The sequence below is a fragment of the Trifolium pratense genome, linkage group LG6, assembly GCF_020283565.1.
Source record: "Trifolium pratense cultivar HEN17-A07 linkage group LG6, ARS_RC_1.1, whole genome shotgun sequence".
Classification (NCBI taxonomy): Eukaryota; Viridiplantae; Streptophyta; class Magnoliopsida; order Fabales; family Fabaceae; genus Trifolium; species Trifolium pratense.
Window position 1 is genome coordinate 43,644,975 of NC_060064.1, and position 20,687 is coordinate 43,665,661.

The following is a 20,687-nucleotide window of genomic DNA, read 5'->3' on the forward strand; positions in this document are numbered from 1 at the left end:
TTATCTTTTTCATCATAATAAAATAATTTGTTCTTGATGATATGTACCATTGATTGGATTAACTAAGTGGACCATAATGTGGTGATTCTCATTCAAAAACCAAGTCCACATTGGCACAAACCAAAATGAAAGTGATGAACGTTGACTTTGAGGACTGAAATGAAGAGATTGAAATCTATCATCAAAACCACCCCAAAATTAAAACACTATATCAATCTCATTCTTCTCAATCTTCCCCTTGAACTATAATTAATTAAACACATCTCACCTAATTAATACACACTCATCTTAAGTTGTTAATGACTTAAGTGTTGGAGTGCTAATATTTTGCAGGTACTCTTTACCCACCATGCCTGGAGCTCACACTGCCATTAGGATATACCTTATCTCACCGGAGGAACCATCTAGTTTTGATATCTCAGATCAGTGACGCTTTCTGTGGGAAGGTTTCCCCAGTAAACCTTCTTGAACTCGCTATATGAATTCATTCTCCTTTCACCTCGCACATTTTTTCTCCTATAAAACTGTTCCAGTGGTAGGGTCAAGAACCACTTGCAGTAAGACCGCTGCTACTGACCTTATTCCTATCTCATCAATTGTCCACAACATTAAAATCACCCTGAACAACAAATTGAATCCATCCTCACTCTAGTGGCTTGTGAAACCCCAAAAACTATAGTATGACTACAAGGAAATTTCACGAACACATTTATCTTCATAAGATCAGCTTTGGAACTGTTCCGGATTGATTAAAGGTCCGTTATCCAAAGGCCCAATAAGCATTGAGCCACATTGACTCTAATGCATGTTACCAAACACAAGATAAACACTATAAAACAAGAGTGAAAATCCATCATTTTTATCTTATTTTACCCTAATTTAAAAAACGCTATAAAACATATTACTACTAAAATCTTATCGCTTTCAACAATTTAACCACCAAAACAAGAGCTCATGGACCATCTTAGCATGCGAAACAACCCACATGGTCACTCTGTCCTTAAAGACATATGTTATAGTTCACGCTTTTCGGTCAGGGATTCAATACCTAAAAGGCAACTATGCGTCTACTATTTATTCATACTTTAGAAATGAAGGACTCTCTCTATCCCGAGTTACTCAATTAGACTCGAACCATACTAATATTTACTTCCCGGTACCCAAATCTGCCATTTCTCAATACCGGACTCAAAGACATTGGTCTAACCGTTTTTATAAAATTGTGGTAATTAATCATAACTCTAAATACATAAAAAAGATAGAAAAAACAATGTCAACCCAAAATGTGAATAATGCAATGTAAAAAGTACTTTGTTGGTCCAACTAGTAATGGGTGGCATGTGTTGGGGGTCATGCATATCAATAAGGGCATGTATATGGATATGTTTAAAAATCAATGAACTAAGAATGTTATCAATAACAATAAAAACTACCGCTCATATGTTAGGTTGATCATATGAAAAGAACTTGGATGATTGGGGAACTTGATCATATATATATTTATTTCACAAAATATTTGCATAGCCCAAAAGAGTATTAATTGAAAGGTGCATTACATAATTGGCCTATAGACAAACACTGAGATTTTTCATGGAGAATGCATGTGATGTGCCTGTGAGTACTTGCGTGCAGCTTGTTTTGCTATTAAACCAAAATTGCAATTACTATACTAGCATGACATACTTGGCTGTGTTTGGGCCACCACATAAACAATGGAGTTTGTCTCCATTCAAATTTTTTAATATATGAACACTAAATTTTGTGGGCCTTTTACCATTTTGTCATCATGATTCATCTCAAAGCTTGCATGTAGTTGCATCATATAACTAGTAGTTGCTAGAGGATCCATTTTGTTATTTATTAACCTTTTTAATATTTATTAACCTTTTTATTTTTACCCTACTATGGCTGTAGCACACAAGTGCACAACACTATGGGCCATAACAGGTTTATGCGAGATACAGTTTAGCTTATGACTTCAGAGAATTGGCTTTTCGTGTGCTCTGATTTTTTGTGACAATTTGTTGACTTTTTGGCAACAATCTGACTTATTTCTGTTGAATGTCCACTATTTTATCATTGAGGGAGATCTTTCACTACTATAATATTCAAGTCTTGGACTTCAAGGCATCAATATTTGCATCAGTTTCACTATTTTATTTGTATTCATAAGGATTGAGATATTGTGCATTTTTCTAATCGATATATACATATGAAAATTAACTTTTGTTTAGGAAAATGTCCTTTCTAATGGCCTTGTCGCCAAAGAATTTATTTTCTTATTTTTCGGGGTTGGCAGTGGCCACCTACTGCCACCCTTGATTTTGCCACTATACGAGTGGTAGTAGGCGCACACTGCAAAAGTAGAACCCCAAATACAATCGCAGTGTTGGGCCATGTAGGGAAGCCTCACAGGGTTGGATCGACACATTGAGCATTGGCCAACCATACTAGTAACATTGACCCAAAACCTTAAAACATTAGATTTATCGGTCCTCCCACTTATATGTTGTTCAACATTAATCCTTCTCACCAATGCGAGACTTAACTTCCACTTTATATATCTCAACATCTCCCATCAAGTGTGAGTCTCTCCTTGTCCGTGATCCATTACCCATCACTTATTGCACTCCCATCAATTCAAACTAGGCTTTGATATCAATGTTGGGCCATTGAGCTAGAAAGTCTCACCGAGTTGGATCGACACGTTGAACATTAAACAACCACACAAATGACTTTGACACTACTCTTTTACAAAAAAAATTAAGGCATTAAGTTTATGGGTCATTTCACTTAGATGTTGTTTAACATCAAATTTTTCAATCAATATGAAACTTAACTCATACTTAATAGTATATGTCAACAAGTATTGATCATTGGATTGGATACAGCCCGATTGAAAAAAATAAGATAAGTACTGTCTAACATCATTTTGTAGGAGTGAAGACCAACTCCATATTCCACGTTTCGACATATCATTGATGTGCCCCTTTTCAAGACTTGCTTAATTACTATTACTTCTTTTCATACATCTTTTTTCCTGTCATTCTATCATTTTAAGCTTTGCTATATCATGGAGAAGTTCTTAACTATAAATGGAATTGAATACAGTTCTGAACAAACAAAGTGACTATAGTGGGACCAAATAATCCAAAGGGTTTGCATCAATCTCTTCAATTTTGTACGCAGAGAAGAGATATGGCACATGCAACTTTCAAACCCCAATTGATTGTCCACAATGTATTCATTCCATAGGAGAAATTGAACAAATAACCATGCAAATTTCCAAGTCTCAATTTGAGGCTCTTGTCCCCCCTTCCATGAGGGCTCCCCACATGATTCTATGTTTTCATATTTCATGTCTTTTTCATGCCGGATTTGGTTGATCTTACTTCATTTATTCATATTTCTTTTCTTCTTGTAGTTCATATACAAGTACTTTTTTTTAATTTATTTTGAAGTTCATAAAAAATTATTTGTTATTTTTTTTGGTACATTGGCTAAAAAGAAAAAAGACAAAAAGAAAACTAAGCTCTAGGGTGGAGTACCCTTAAAGCATCAGACAGAAGAATGCTCTTTAAAGCTTCAGGAGGGGACTCCCAAATTTTTATCTTGGCATCATTCGCCGAACCCAACTTAGCAAGCCAATCAGCACTGAAGTTTCCTTCCCTGAGAGAATGAGATAAAGTAATGTCCCAATTCAACTTCAACATATCCTGGATGTTAGTAATAACAACAACGTAGCAATGATAGATGCTATGTCCCTTCAAAATTATTTGTTATTTGTGATTACATTAGTCTAGATTGGTTTTTTTTTTGTCTATAGACAAGTGGTAAGTACCAACCTAAAACAAACATAAATGGAATATCTCATACTCGAATTTGAGTAACCACAAAAAATCAGCACAATCGAAGAAAAATCAAGACCGTTGTCAAATTCGACAGACCACAGAATTATTACTATGTGAAAGTTTGTATGAGAAAGAAAAAATCATGAACAATTTTACAAAATTATTCTTTATTAGTGATATGTGAAAACAAAATAGCAAAAATTCAATAAGAAAAAACTGCTAATATTTCATTTTTTTTAGGCATTGTTAATATTTCATTAATATCGTAAAATGAATATCTTTTAATATGCAAAAGTGTCCAAATTTGAACTGTTTTTAAACATTTTATGCGCGTATATATATATATATATATATATAGGGGAGGGATCAAATTACACCGGTGTAACATTTGAGTAATGTTACACCGCTCAATAACGCTTCAACGAATACAAATTTTACAAAATTCACCGTTGGATTGAAAGCTTATATCGTCTAGATCATCTATGTTAAATTTTATAAAATTCTAAAATCGTTTGATATATTTTTTAGATAGATCAAAATTAATGGTTTATGCGTTTTTATTGAATACCGTTAATCTTGATCTATCTAAAAAACATATCAAACGATTTTAGAATTTTGTAAAATTTAACATGGATGATCTATACGATATAAGCTTTCAATCCGACGGTCGATTTTGTAAAATTTGTATTCGTTAAAGCGTTATTGAGCGGTGTAACATTACTCAAATGTTACACCGGTGTAATTTGATCCCTCCCCATATATATATATATATATATTAATTATCACATATAAAATTATATGTGAAAACAACATGGTACAAACATTATCTTAAACCAAAAGTAAAACATGTTCGTAGTCTAATTATGTAATTAGTTGGTGATTATTTAAGATTTGACTTTGGCTCTGTTTGGTAACACAAATAAGCTAGCTTATAGCTTATTATATGAGCTTATAAGTTTGTTTCAAAAATTTAGAGGTGTTTGGTAACAAGCTTTTTGTACTAGCTTATAGCTTTTTTTCAGATGCTATTTCAAGTAGCATTTGAGCTTATAGCTTATAGCTTTTTACACTTTATTCCATTTTTACCATTTAATTTAATAACTACTCACTCTAAAAAATAAACTACTCACTATCAATTATGTAATTTTATATTTAATAACCACTTTAAAAGCTAATTTTACCAAACACTTTAATTTCAATAAGCTAGCTTTTCAGCTATCAGCTATAAGCTAGCTTTTCAGCTATCAGCTAGCTTATCAGCTATCAGCTAGCTTATAGCTTATTTTTACCAAACAGACCCTTTGTAGTGTGTACTAGGCTAACTTCCGGACACTGTTTTTTGAGATGTAAAATCACATGGGGATTATGTTAATAGCTTGAAGAATACAAAATATTACTAATAAAAAAATTGGTTATTGGACTCCACTACTATAACACTCAATCATGAGTTCTTCTATACTTTATTCCAATTAGTAATTGGTGAATGTATACGGTACCTTATTTAAATCTATCATTATTTAACATGGAAGGTTTTGCTTAGAAAAGAAATCTAAACATTAGTAATCTGGCTTATAAAATTTAGTTGTACGTCAAAAGATATAATCTGGCTTAACTTACAAATAAACGACATATTTTTTTTTTAAAAGATATTCTTTCTATTATTATAGAGGTATATCTAGGTAAATTTTAATATGGATCACTTTATCAAGTGGTCCATGGTGGACCAGTCATGAATAACATTATAACGAATACGAATTTTACAAAATCCACCGTTGAATTGAAAGTTTACATCATATATATCATCCATAGAAAAATTTAGAAAAATTGAAAATCATTTGATATGTTATTGAGACACATCAAGATTAACGGTTTATTAAATAACGTAAATCTTGATGGGTTTCAATAACATATCAAATGATTTTCAAAAAATTTTAAAAAATTTATGGATGATCTATACGATATAAACTTTCAATTCAACAGTGAATTTCGTAAAATTCATATTCGGTAGATCACTTGTCCACGATGGATCACTTGTGAAGGTGGTCCACCGTAGCATTAGCCGGTATATCTATTCGTGACATTGTCGAGAACAAAATGTGAATACTTTCAATTGATTCTATGAAAAGAAATAGAGAAAAAAAAAATTACGCAAATCAATGCATGAATTTATACTAATTAACTTTAGTCCAGATTCATGCATTGATTTGCGTAATTTTCATTCCTCACTTTTTTTTCCATAAAACCAAACGGACCTAATTTACCTTATTGTATAAAAGTCTAGCTTCTTCTACTAAACAATAAATTTTGTTAATATATACGACATGCTCTATGCTATTTATTAAAATTTATATAAGTTTAATCAAAAGGAAAAAGTTCATTTATATAAGTTTTTTGTTTTTTAATGAAAAATTGTTAGTTATTAATATTATAATGTTATGCTAGATTTTATTCTAGCCGGGACTTAAATCTTGAATTTTTAACTTCTTAATTCTTAGTTGAACTAGTTTAACGCTCAATCCATTTATATATTTGATCATAATAGAGAAAGGTATACAATTGACTGTTCTCTAAGAAAAGGACAGTACCTTACAGTTCAACACTTTTCCGTACCACATCATCAGAAGAGATGTCTATGTTTACAATTAATCATCATTAAAGAGTAACGTAGTCGGTGATTTAATATCATATAGAATGAATAGAACATACTAACATAACATGCATTACACTGTTGACTTTTCCAAGTAATTTTTCTTGAGTACAATTTCAATGTATTTTTAATATGTTTTTAAATTTGTCAACTGGTTATGTTTCACTTTTAATTTGTAGTATTATATTTTTGGCTCATGCATATTTAACTTGTAGTTCAGTTAATGCATTGTCTATGCATCCCCGTTAACTAAACTTCCATTCAACCAATGACACTTTTTTTTCTTCTTAATCGTATTTTTTATCCTTTATCTTTATTTTAAGTTTTAAGTTGATTCCTTATTTTCTAAAAATTTTAAGTTGGTCCTTATATTTTCTGCAGGTTTCATGTTGGTCCCTCCGATCAAATTTTTAACTATTACTGTTAAATTTGGACACGTGTAATAACGAAAAATTTGACGGGAGTGACCAACTTAAAACTTTTAAAAGATAAGGGTCTAATTTGAAACCTAAAATAAAAATAATGGACTAAAAGTGTAATTAAGCCCTTTTTTTTAATCAAATTAATATTTTTGCTCGATTCCGAATTTAAGCATGTAGCAGTATTAAAATATTTAGGAAAATTTTGCTATATATTCATTTAGGTTTCATAAGTTTTCTATAGTTGCACACAGAAAATACTCATTTAGGTTTTGAGATAGTGGACGGTGAGCAATTGATAGAAAAGATTAATTTTCCTCTTGGAAATAATTTTATGTTAAGAGCTCTCGTAACCGGAGGTGTCTTTTGAGGGTGTGCGACAACATAAGGCCTCATAAAAATAGGGGCCTCTAAAAAAAAATTATAGGGTAGTAGTATATTAGTAAATGAGAGATATAAAATTTAAATAATCCCACATGATATTTAACTTTCTGGAGACACCCCTGTTGTTAGACTATGAATCTTTTTTATGTTAATTACAAGAATCATTATATTTTTATGTTATTTACAATTTAAATCGATGATGATGGTTTTTTTTTATAAAAAATTTTACGTTTTTTTTATTAAAGGGTCACTTTTATATTTTGCACAGAGCCTCCAAAAACTCGGAGATGCCTCTGCTCGCAACTTATACTCTCATTATGAGTGGATAGTGCAACCCATCATCTGTTGGTGCTGGTATGTGGTTGTCTCGCTTGGCCTCTCTCTTGGTATGGTATTGGTGGCTGTTTGTTCGCTTGAGGCCCGATTTTGTGGTGCGGTGCATATGGTTTCTCTAATTTTGGTTGGTTTGACTATTGGTATGGAGCTGCCTTCGTATCACTATTTTAGATTTTTCTTTATTGTTGTGTTTAGTTGATTTTATATTTATGTTTTAGTTTGTTTTTTTGTAGGTCCCTCTCGTGCACTTTTACTATGATCGTTTTAATCTTTTCTATATATTATATTTGTCGTTAAGAAAAATTTTACTCAATTATTAAACAGACCGAGTATGTTTTAATATGATCAAAACTAAGATAAGAAAATAAAAACTGCGATCGGGAGGGGCTGAAACCACCTGATGTCAGAACTGACCTTCGAACCAGATTAAACTGGTGGTGAAAGCAAAAAAAAACTAAGATAAGGAAGAAAAAAATAAATACTAATTAATGTGATCATATGTCATGTTCATCACTCAATTAACCACTTGATCATTGATGTTGTCTTACTCAACAACATAAAATGGGCAGATCGAGTATCACAATTCGGATGCACAATTAATCAATCAACTCCCGTAAACATTTCAATAAAGGTAACACTTACGCCTTAATAATTTTGGGTGTTTGTCCAACAAACTAATGAGAACAAGTCACATATATTTACATGTGGTATCCACAACTAATTTGTAACTAACTTTTATTTCACATACATATAACTTGTTCACTACTGGTACTTGTTCACATACATCATACTCCCAAATTATAAGGGGCAAATTATGAAAAAACCCTTCAATAAACTATAACATATTACTAATGATAATAACAGTTCTTTTAGCGTCACAAACCTTCCAACGTGTTATGCTCGTTTTAATTTTTATTTTTCCATTATTTAAATGATAGACGTTGTAAAAATGAAGAAAACTGGGAAATCATCTGTTCACTACTTGTCTAACAAATTGAATTCACTATTTAACTAGCGGATCAGTTGATGGGCAAATTATGTGATCTTTCGTCATAGTCAAAGGTCTTTGAAGTGATTAATTTTGATTGATCACTATTGTTGCCATGACATTGAAATTGACCAACGAAAGCACCCCAAAATTTCTAAATTTTCTATAAATTTCTCTTCTCTCATTCACCTCTCATATCTTCTCTTTTCTTTTTTCTTTCTTTATTTTATTTTTAATTTGATTAGTTTTTGTCCGGTAAATCTTCACTCTTCAACAGTGAACACGCAAGCTATCCGACCTCACTTTTGCATGGGCGAGGTCAGCAACCACAAATCCCTCCTACTCAGCATGCTCCTCTACAAGCGCCTCCATCTAAGTTAACCTCTGCAGATCTTTTAGCGGCAGAGGAATCATGTAGGAATGTGAGACACACTATGATTCTGTTTAGTAAAATTAAGTTATAAATTAAAATTAAAGTTATACCTAATTGAAGTGTTTGGTAAACTTAGCTAGTGTAGATCATACAAAATGACATAAAAGTACATAATTATTATAAAAAAAAATTATTTACTTGAGTGAATAGGTAGTTATAGTTTCATTCAGTGGATAGTTAAGGATAAAAATGAAAGAAAATATAATATATATATATATATATATATATATATATATATATATATATATATATATATATATATATATAAGTTCAGACACTACTTAATAACATCTAAAAAAACTATAAGCTAGTAAAAAATTAAAGTTTTTACTAAAACATGTATTTTTCTTAAAAACAAACTTATAAGTTAGTTCAATAACATACTCTCTCCAGTCACTTTTATAGGGAATAACTTATTTCTAAATTTATTAAGTAACTGTCGTTAATATAAACTAGATACATCAGTTATTTTATTAAATAATTGTTGTTAATATAGACTAAATACATCGGTTATTTAATGAATTAAAAAACCAATTGTATTGTATAAAAAAGTTCAAAAATAGTATAAGCTAATTTATTGACATTATGAAAGATAACCTATGTCGCCCATGAAGAACCCTATTCCCTACCACCTATGATTATTTTTTGCATAGAGCCCTACTTATTATTATAAAAATATTTTAATTTGTTAGTGAAAAACAAAATCACGTGTGCAATGGTGAGCAAATGTGAATAAGATAATTGTATAGATAAGGTTAGTCAAATAAAATAAAGCTTTGGTCATGGGGGGAGATTGAGAAAATTTAATGAAATTAGATGAAAATAGAAATAACAATATAAAAGATAGAGAATTAATAGAGAATCACATGGGGCTTAACACGATCTTGGTGGCACGTTCACATGTCTTGGCATGCAATGCAATTGTTGGTGACTTTGTGGTTGAACCACGTGATGACGTGGAAGATATGCTAGATTTGGTTCGTCGGTGACTTGGTCTTTTTCCAAGTTTCAATGCTTACGTGTCATTTTACACCCATAACTCCTTTTAGTTTTAATGTGAAGTGTGATCAAACACCCATAACTCCTTTTAGATTTAATGAGAAGTGTGATCAAATGAGTTAAAACTGCCACCGTTGTGTGTTGTGGATGTGATTGTGAGACTCATCAATGAATCCTACTTGGATTCTCAAATTTGCCAAGTAATTTGACAATGATTAGTAGAAAATATGTTGAATAGGGTGCATGAGACCAGTCCTCTCTTTTCAAACACTTTATATTAGTGGTTATCAATGGTTTACCTATTGGGTCGTGAGAGAGTATAATATTAGAGGTCGAAACAGGCCATACCAGTTTATAATGGTTTATGGTCTAGCATACATAGGCTTAAGTCAGGCTAGTTTACATTGGCTCAAGCTAAGTCAGTTTATTTCTTTAAATAGAGTAGATTAAAGTTTTTTATAAAGCTATTTAATTAATTAGTCAACGAGACCGGTATATTTAAGTTAATATGAATAATATTTTACTACTATTATTATTTATATATTAAAACTTGTACTTTCATTAATTTAGAAATTTATTAACTTTTCATATATATAAATGTATTATTATAAACTAGAATTGTAATATGATGACATATATAGTCAAATTCTCTAAAATATCATATTAAATATCAAAAGAACACTGATTTATTAATTCATAAGTATATTTAAAAATAAATATAATTATTTATTTAAATATGTTCATATAAATAGGTTTTTCAACAGGCTAATATGACATATTAGACTTTCAAAAGGTCAGACGCGGGCCTAAAAGATAAGTCTATGATAGACCACAAGCCAGACTTGGGCCTTCGATTTTTTGATAGGCTAAGCTCAGGCTTGACAAAGCCTAGTTCAGCCTAGCATATTCCCACCTCTAATCTTAAGTTAAAACTTAATATCAGGTTTATGGGTCATCTCACTTAAAGTGTTGAATCTTCACATTTTTAAGCAGACTTTAACTCACATCTCACTTACCACAACATTACCTTGAACAAAAACCGGTACTAGAGAGTGTGAATTGAGATAAAGATTACTAACCCCTAACTTTTGAAATTTGAATATGAAATAATTGTTTGGTCAATAATCACTTTAGACATCTCAGATTATTGAACTATCATTTTTAGAATTAACGTGTGATCAATCTTTCTATGAACTTAAATTCACCTAAGACATTAGGACATTATTTGTTATGGAAAAGGGGTTTTTATTCTATGAACTAGCATAGGGATGTGTTTACCAAACTGTGAAAGGAAATGATTCGAACATCCTAATCGTCCATATAATCTATTTAAATCAATCGAGTTTATTATTCCTGTCTGAGAAACCAACTTATGCAAAGCATACCGTACCCATGCATTCAATTCTTAAACGAGATACAATTATTTTGCCGAAATTAAACAATCACTGTAGATACAAATTTTGATTTATTACTTGATAATATTTAGTACACTTGCTACATATTAGCCATCTATAATGATTGCAGCTGACTGCCTCTAATCCATGTCCTTAGAAACGGATATGGATGGAGGAGTTATCATGTACACATATAAACAATCATATTTTTTATATGGTTAAATATGATTTTTTTGTCTATAAAATTATTAATTTTTGTTTTTAATCTTTATAAAAAAAAAGTCCCTATAAATTTTTTATGTATATAAGAGAATACTTATAAAGTTAGGGTGCGTTTGATCTGCTAAAAAATAAGGGACTGGACAGGACAACTTCTACTGTACCGTGTTTGATTTTAAAACTGTTTCTGGTACTGGACAAACTGGGGGCCAAGGGACAGGACAAAACTTGAAATTCTTGTCCCCCACAGAATCACGGGACAACTTTTTGTCCTCAGCACAAGTTGTCTAAAATACAAAAATAACATTTTATCCACCAAACATCGTACAACACAAAGTTTGTTCAATACCTTAAACGTTTGTCATGTGCTGTTCTATCTTGTACTGTATGTACTGTTCTGTCCAGTATTTATATTTTTCCGATCAAACGGACCCTTAGTATTTAAATTTATCTCTCACGACTCAACCCAAAATCTCCAAATCCGAGATCTATAGTTTTGTCACTAAACCAAACCAAACTCTTAATTTAACCAGTAAATCTTTAGGATTTAAAAAAAACCTACAAATATATTTATATTTTTTTCACTCCAAACATATTAGCAAAACTTAAACCGAAAATCTAAAGCTTATTTTTTACTATGACTAAGAGTTAGTTTGACCTAGCTTTTTTTAGAGCTTAACAACTTATGTAATTTTTATATATTATTATAAGTTTGTCAAGGTAGTTTATGATAAAATTGCTTATAAAATTACAACTTTCACTAGTGTGAACTTATAAAATAACATAAAATTTAATTTATATTGCATAAGCTGTTTGCATAAACTCTAAAAAAAGCTGAGTCAAACGAACCTAAATTTTTAAGTTATTTATTTGTATCGGACTTTTTTAATCAAATAGCAAACCTCTTTAAATATTACGTACTATTTTTATAAGAAAACTATTACTCTGGATTAAAATAATTATAAGAATTGGCGTAATGATGAGGCCAGTGTGTTTTTTTTACGATGAGCACACTGTTTTTAATGTTACTTGTACTTTTTATTGGACGAATTACACGAGCCCACTGTTTTTAATATTACTTGCACTCTTTATTATTTTTAAAGATTAATTTTTATCCAAAAAAAAAATTATACAATGATGATGTAATTTTTTTCTTGAGTAAATATTTATTGGAATGTTTTTTAGAAACTAACCTGAATCATATTGTTTTGAACTCTTAAATTCGAACTCAAGTAAATATTTTAAATCTAACAATATCAACGTTTTCAGTTAAGTAAGTGTGAAAAAAATATATTGTTAATTAAGTTAAAATTTATAGATAGAATTTTTTTTTGTCATGGTAGACAGTTGCTAGAAAATTCATCTTAAAGATGAATAAGTGGAGTGTCGGAGTTCAAACTCCAGCTTCTATACACAAAGTTCGATATTCTTACCAATTGAACTAAGGTCACGAACACTATAGATAGTTTTATATTAGTATACAAATTAAATCATTATATTTATATGTGACGCCAAGTATAAACATGTTGACATTCACTTCGTTTAGATCAAAACAAACATATTTGTAACTTTTATTACTCAAACTAGAGACCCACAAATTGTATGTTAAAAGAAATTTATGATATGAGTAAAGTTTGCTTCAATTGTGGATAACACGAATCATGATATTAGCGTGAAATCAAGAGCGGGACCTCTTTTATATTCTCATCTTTCAATTTGTGTGCTTGCTTGCTTGCTTGATTATTTAAAGGATGCAACGTATCATGTGCTTTTTGCCATTACTTCTCCCTAAATTTTGACCTTCAACTTGCAATTGCATTGCTCATTCTGACCTCAAACAGTATTAAGAGAACCATGTGTGATGCACATGCATATCAGTAATTCATGTTCCATTAATAATACATGCATGGCCCCAAAACATTTCTTGTAAGAAAAGGCAAAAACAAACAAATAATTCACCAATTAAATTATTGCAAACACAATGCTTCCAAAAATAAAGCATTTGCTTTATCTTCCATCAAATAACCACCTAGCCAAAATATGACTGCATTGTATATAAGAAAACTTCACCAATTTGATTTCAAAATACAAATCAAACAATATTCATTCAACATAACTTATAAAAAATCTAAAATAATAGTTTTTTTTAGTAGTTTAGTGGCTAGGATTTCACTTAAAATTGATGTTATTAATTACTCCCTTTCTAGTCTTTAATATCAGAAAAAAAATTATTTATTTTAAATTCATGGAATGATTTATGCATGTGTTCTATTTTTTAGACCACATACATCATTTATTTCATGAATTTAAAAAATAAAGTTTTTCTGATATTAAAGATTATAGAGTGTACTCTACCAAAAAAAAACAAAAGATTATAGAGTGTATATTATTTATAGATGATGTCCTGGTGAACATAGCTCAGTTGGTAGGGACATCACATATATTAAGCACGCATCGGGATTCGAACCCTGGACACTCCACTTATTTATCTTTGAGGTGAAATTTCTAGCCACTAAACTAATGAAGAAAAAAAATATTATAGATGATTGAGCATTATTCCACTTGAATAAATTGTGACTTGAATTATAATCCAAAATTCTCTTGTCTGTAGACTTATTGTAGGAAGTATATCTCTCTTACTGGTGCATCCACTATGAGGCAGTTCCCTTATTTAAAGACACCCGATTTTGGTGAAAACTTTTTAATGTAATTAAGGAGGTGTTAATATAAGAGCATCTACAATGAATTGTTTTCCTTATTTAAGTATTTAAATTGGTCTGATGTATATACAAATGATTTATTTAAAATTTTATAATTTTTTTTAAGCAAAATATGAATTTTAAGCCGTACATGGGATACTCAACCCTTACAATTCAAAAGACAACACCTTAGATACATTGGAAACAAACTAAAGGATTGTTACGCCAATTAAAAAAAGATAAAATGACATTACTCTTTAATTGACCTATAAACCAATACCATGAGATATAAATAATGTGATCCACTAAAGAAGAAATATCAACACATGCTCCTCTAAAAATAATATTGTTGCACGAATGTCAAATACTCCACATCGTCACCAACCAAATAATATGTCGAAAGCACTTATGACTTTTTCCTTTTGCTAATTCCCCAAACAAAGAGAAATGTTGAAAGGTATCTACACATGAAATGAACTTTGTATCTATCCACTTAAATATGCTTTGCCACACTTGAGTAATCACACCACAATTGAAGAAAGTGTGTTGTACGGTTTCTTCCTCCCTAAAGCAAAATACGCAGCCCTTCCCTTGAGGATCACCTCTCTCTTTTTTTGCGGGGATCACGTTCTTCTTTCACCAAAGAACGAAAAAACCAGCATCAATGTCTAGCACCATATTGTTTACTCTCAGACTTAGACCTGCGATTACCTCTACCTAGGCAAATTCTAAATGCATACCCTCTAATCTTTGCAGAAACATTAATATTACGATAAGCAAGTGTAACTTTTGTAAGAAAAATAGAAATAATCGAGTGTCGCTATGAAGAATAAAGAACACTATTGTAAATGCTCAAAAAACATTTTGTTTATGAAAAATAAACAAAAATCCAATTCAAAAATAAAACCACATTTTAAAAAAAATAAAATTGATATGCAGCCTAAGGACCAACTAATTTTAGGGGATAAATCCCACCACTCACTTGTGAGGGCCTTATTTAGGGCTAGAGTTGTTTTACTCTATATTGGCTAGCTCACCGATTTTCACATCAGAGATAATCGAGCCTAAGACCTTGAGAGAAGCACACCCTAAGACCTCAAACCAACAGAACCACTAAACCAACAAGCTGCGACACTAGCCTTTTTTGAGTCACAAAATCAATTCTCTTAAAAACAAGATTTATAGACCTAGAGGGCTAGAGGCCATAACATTGTTATGCATGACCTTTTTAACTCTTTGTAGAAGACTCATGACCTCTGGTGCTAGGAAGCTAAAAGTTTCAAACGGAATGATATAAAAGTATGTTCATTGTCACATGTTTTCTCATGTTTGACAATTTTACTTGAAACAACTTTAAGGGCTGTCTGTCCCGCAATAAAAGCCTTAGTCCTCAATCTCATAAGTGTTGAAATCCCAGTCAAGTCCACACATACATATTTTCTCTCTATCTATCCATACACCATAATATTCGCCAATCCGAGAGTTTTTTTTTTTTTGAAGAAGCTAAATTAGCCCACCCAAATTGACATCAGAGAGAATCGAATCTCAGATCTCAAGAGGAGCACACTCCCAAGTCTCAAGCAAATACCAATGCACCAACCCAAGTGGTGAATCAGTGAAAAAATTTAAAGACTTTTTTCACATAAATAAAAATAAGGATCACATTCATTAAAAAAAAATTAAAAATGAAAATAAATAAGAGTAAGGATCACATGGAAAGAGAAAAGCAAACAAGGCCTTTTTTGTGTGTTTGGTAAATAGAAGGCCCATTAATTAGATGGTAATAATAACTCCAAAAACTACTGCATCCGCAGGTCCATTACCTAATTCCTTCCTCCATAAGTACCCCCTAAAACCTTCTCACTTTCCACTCACTCCTAAATCAACAACACAACCTACTCACTCATAATACCTCCTCTCTCCCACTCTCTCTCTCTCTTGCAATGGCTGGAATTCTTCTCCTCACCATTGCATCATTAGCCTCTCTTTTTGCTGCAACCACTGCTCGAATCCCTGGTGTTTATAATGGTGGTCCTTGGCAAAGTGCTCATGCTACTTTCTATGGTGGCAGTGATGCCTCAGGAACAATGGGTAACAAAAATAAAAAAACAACCTTAAACTCTGTTTTTCCTCTGTTTTCCCCTGTTTTTACTACCCCTTTCTTCAAATCATCACAACCTTATTATTTATCAATTCACTCACCATTTTGCATTATCAAATTCACACAAAAACTGTTCACATGCAACAATTTTTGAAACATTCTAAACCTAACCCTAATTTTTTTACAATTTCCAATTAAAATGTTGCTTTGTTTCATAACCACCAAACCCATTTCTAGTACCTAACCCAAGTTTCCTCTTTTATTCTACCCTTATTCTCAAAACCCATTTCCATAACATAAAAATACAATCTTTCCTTCAAATTTCTCCATTCATATATAAAATCTAAACATTTCCAATCCAATTAATTGCAACCAAAAAAAAAACACAATTTTTTTTTTATTTATAAAAAAATTCTAAAATATTAAAAAACCTAACTTTAATACTAATTTTTTTTTGGGTATGTTTTTTTCAGGCGGTGCTTGTGGGTATGGAAACTTATACAGTCAAGGTTATGGAGTAAACACAGCAGCACTAAGTACAGCACTATTCAACAATGGCTTAAGTTGTGGTGCATGTTTTGAGCTTAAGTGTGACCAAGATCCACGTTGGTGTAACCCAGGAAACCCATCAATCTTAATAACTGCTACAAACTTTTGTCCTCCAAATTTTGCTGAACCAAGTGACAATGGTGGTTGGTGTAATCCACCTAGAGAACATTTTGATCTTGCTATGCCTATGTTTCTTAAGATTGCTCAGTACCGTGCCGGAATTGTCCCCGTCGCTTACCGCCGGTGAGTTAAAGTTACCCTTTGTTTGTGTTTTGGTTTTGCTTTAATGGGTTTGTTTCAAGTTTTCATCTTTTTGAGTTTTTCACTGTTTGGTAGCACAAAAAATAAGAGAAAAACATGTGAAGAATTGAGGTTCTTTTTTTCCTTAATAGTGTTGTCTGTCTAAATATATAAATTTTAGGCCTAAATTTTATATTTAACAATAAAAAAATTATTCATTTACTTATTTTTTTAAAAAATTGAACATACAAATTTTTAGAAAATAATTTTACTTTTTTTTTTAGAAAGGAAAGTATTTTTACATTTATCTTCTTTAGTATGTACTTGCATTTTCCTTAAAAATATTACTAGTAAATAAGCTATTATTTAAATTTAATATATTTAAATATAATTTTTTTATATGTAATAATAATAATATAAAAAATGTTTTTTTTACAAAATATAAAAAAAAATTGTTTAAAGATTAAAGTTTACACTTTTATACAAGTTTTTTTAGATAAACACTTTTATACAAGTTGAATGCACATGTAAGCATTTGTCTTATATTTATTTATTTATTTATTTTTGGTGTTATATTTATTATTTTATCATGTATATAAATTAAAGTTTGACACATTTATACATTAAAAGTTATTAAATAATTCTATTAAATGCACTACTAGTTTTACATTTATCAATGAATGAACAAATGACTTGTAATAAATTAATAGTAATTTTTTTTTGGAATTTTCTGAAATTATGAGCTTGCACACTTATGGCACCTCCCCCACATATTCAAGTATATTGTTGATTTCACACACACAAATAGGAACCGAGATCCATTTTTCCTTCTAGCCATGTTAAGTAATGTATATTTTCATAATTTTGTTTTGTAGTAAAATTATCATGAGAAACCATTAAGGTTACTAATACTTCAATTATATGCATATTTCATTTATAGACATTAAGCTAATTTGGTGAAAGTCGATTTTAATTTGATCCATATGTGTGAAATTAATGTGTTACCAAAATTCATTTATCGCTTTTGTGCTCTTTATCACTTTTGTGTTCTTTCGGTGTTTTGGTACATATGCTTTAGTTTTGGTGGTCAGTGCCAAATGACTAAAATAACATCAAATTAGTAACAATAGTTCTTTTAGGGTATTATAGTCATTCTAACACTTTTTGGAAATTCCTTTGTACTTTGAGGGTATCCTAGTAATTATATACCATATAAAAATATTAAATTTCCGCAAGATCTGAAATTAAAGTCAGAAAAAACATCTTTCAGAGTTCCATGCTGATGTTAGGTCACACATCCTTAGAAAAAGGTTCATTTTTTGGGGCTTTGAAACAACAAATAAAAATTACAAGTACCTTTATTATTCAAATATTGTTTTTATACACTAGTCTCATATTTTTAATAGTCACTTATCAATAAAAAATATTAATTAATATATCATTTAATATATTAGTAGTTAGTTCTCAACATTTGAATTAACATAAGTATCCTTAAAAAAAAGTGACAAAAGTAGTAGATAATTGAGCCTCTTAAATATTTGGTCATGGGTTTAATCTCCGATTGATGGGTGTGGAAAAACATTTGAATTCTAATATTACTTTGAGAATTCAGTTCAATAAATATAATTTTTTTAATATAATTTTTGTATTATTGTACATTTTTTTGAGAAAAAATATTATTATACATTAATTGAACAGTATGGCACATGTCATATCAATATTTATGACTTTGTTTCAAAATGACTCAAATTTTAACTTGACACATTGCATTGGAACAAAATATTTCATATTTTTTTATTGAATTAACCGACTAAAACATCAAGAATAAAAAACATAAAATTGAAATTATTAAATTCAATAGTATTTTTATAACATTTTATTTGATTGAATTTGCAGGATACCATGCAGAAAGACAGGAGGCATCAGATTCACAATCAACGGTTTCCGTTACTTCAACTTGGTTTTAATCACCAACGTCGCGGGTGCAGGTGATATAGTGCGCGTGAGTGTAAAAGGAACCAACACTGCATGGATGACAATGAGCCGTAACTGGGGGCAAAATTGGCAATCCAATGCAGTTTTTGTGGGCCAGGCTTTATCTTTTAGAGTTACCGGCAGTGACCGTCGTACATCAACGTCATGGAACGTGGCACCATCTAATTGGCAGTTTGGACAAACCTTCACCGGGAAGAATTTCCGTGTCTAAAAAGAAGGAAAAAAAAAAAGCAAAAATCAAATACTCTACTATATTTTTGACTTTTTTGTTTTTAAGTTTCCCTCCTTCAAATTTTCCTTTATTTTCCCGGGAAAATTTTGAAGTTAGGGGGGGTATAGTAGTAGTATTAGTAGGGTTTAAAAAGAAAAGTTGGGTAGTTTTAGGAAAAGTAAAGGTGAAAGTGAAAGTAAGTTTAATTATATTATTATTAGTAGTTAATTAATTAATTAATATATGAATGGGGGAGGGGGGTGTTTGTATTAAAATATTAAATGTGAAAGTGTTACTACTAAAGTGTAATGTGATGGGTGATGCTGGTATATTAATTACCCAGCATAAGAGACCCATCTCTTTATGTTTTTTTTACTCAAAGTGTGTAGGGCTGAAGAGGTTGCAAGGGTAATGAACATGTAGCCCGCAGCTCTAGTTATTATTATTATCAACTAAAGTTTGCTACCATATAATTAATAATATATTTAAGTTATTATAATTGTTCTTTTTTGGTTATGATAGTTATTGAGTATTTTTACTGGTTGTTGCTTGTTAATTTTGACTTAATTGTTAAGTTTTCATTTATAAACTATAATGAAATAATATTCAAAGAGTGTTTGTATGAGATAATAATTGTCACTTCTAGTTACTAGTAATTGTGGTTCTGTACGGTTTGAGAGATTATCTAAACAACATTGATAAAAAGACTATTTTTAGTTGCATAGTTACACTCTTAAAGGTTTTACTTTTTGATAATAAGTTACACTTTAGGATATTGTGTGCTATAAATGTAAAATATGTGACTTAGAAGTTTCATATGGTTGGGATAGTCTTTACATAAGACCTTCATTTAAATAGTAAAAATACAATTTACTATAGTTGTTGGTTTATTTTGGAGACCGAGTGAGCGTCAAGAGTAACAATGAGTTAAACGACTCCAAGGTTTTTAAGAGATTTTAAAACGACATATTTATTCGAAATCTTAAAGACATTGGGTATAATATATACATGTTACCTTTCTTATGTATATAACATTTTTTAGTCCATATGAGACTAATCACTCAAACTTGAATTCCAACAATTCCTCCTCCTCAAGTATCCACTAAACCACAATACTAAACTACACTAGGCGATGGGTGGCCGTTGGTTCTACTTTGGTTTATGCTTACTTGACATACCGAATCTAGGTTTGTCGCAAAGTTTGGGATCATTCCTTTGTACA

At 30.7% G+C, this 20,687-nt stretch overlaps 1 protein-coding gene across 1 annotated transcript; it reads left to right on the forward strand.

Annotated features, from left to right (window-relative positions):
- The first annotated feature begins 16,223 nt into the window (after positions 1–16,223).
- On the forward strand, positions 16,224–19,964 carry LOC123888001 (expansin-A4-like). Its single transcript, XM_045936933.1, has 3 exons — positions 16,224–16,460; positions 16,944–17,262; positions 19,156–19,964. The coding sequence occupies exons 1-3, from the start codon at positions 16,313–16,315 to the stop codon at positions 19,463–19,465; spliced, it is 777 nt and encodes a 258-aa protein (XP_045792889.1). The 5' UTR covers positions 16,224–16,312; the 3' UTR covers positions 19,466–19,964.
- The last annotated feature ends 723 nt before the right edge of the window (positions 19,965–20,687 follow it).

Excerpts from the sequence above, each read along its gene's own strand:
- LOC123888001 (XM_045936933.1), top strand. The coding sequence starts at position 16,313 with ATGGCTGGAATTCTTCTCCTCACCATTGCATCATTAGCCTCTCTTTTT. Across the intron at positions 16,461-16,943 it reads TGATGCCTCAGGAACAATGG|GCGGTGCTTGTGGGTATGGA; the intron begins GTAACAAAAATA and ends TGTTTTTTTCAG. Across the intron at positions 17,263-19,155 it reads GTCCCCGTCGCTTACCGCCG|GATACCATGCAGAAAGACAG; the intron begins GTGAGTTAAAGT and ends TTGAATTTGCAG.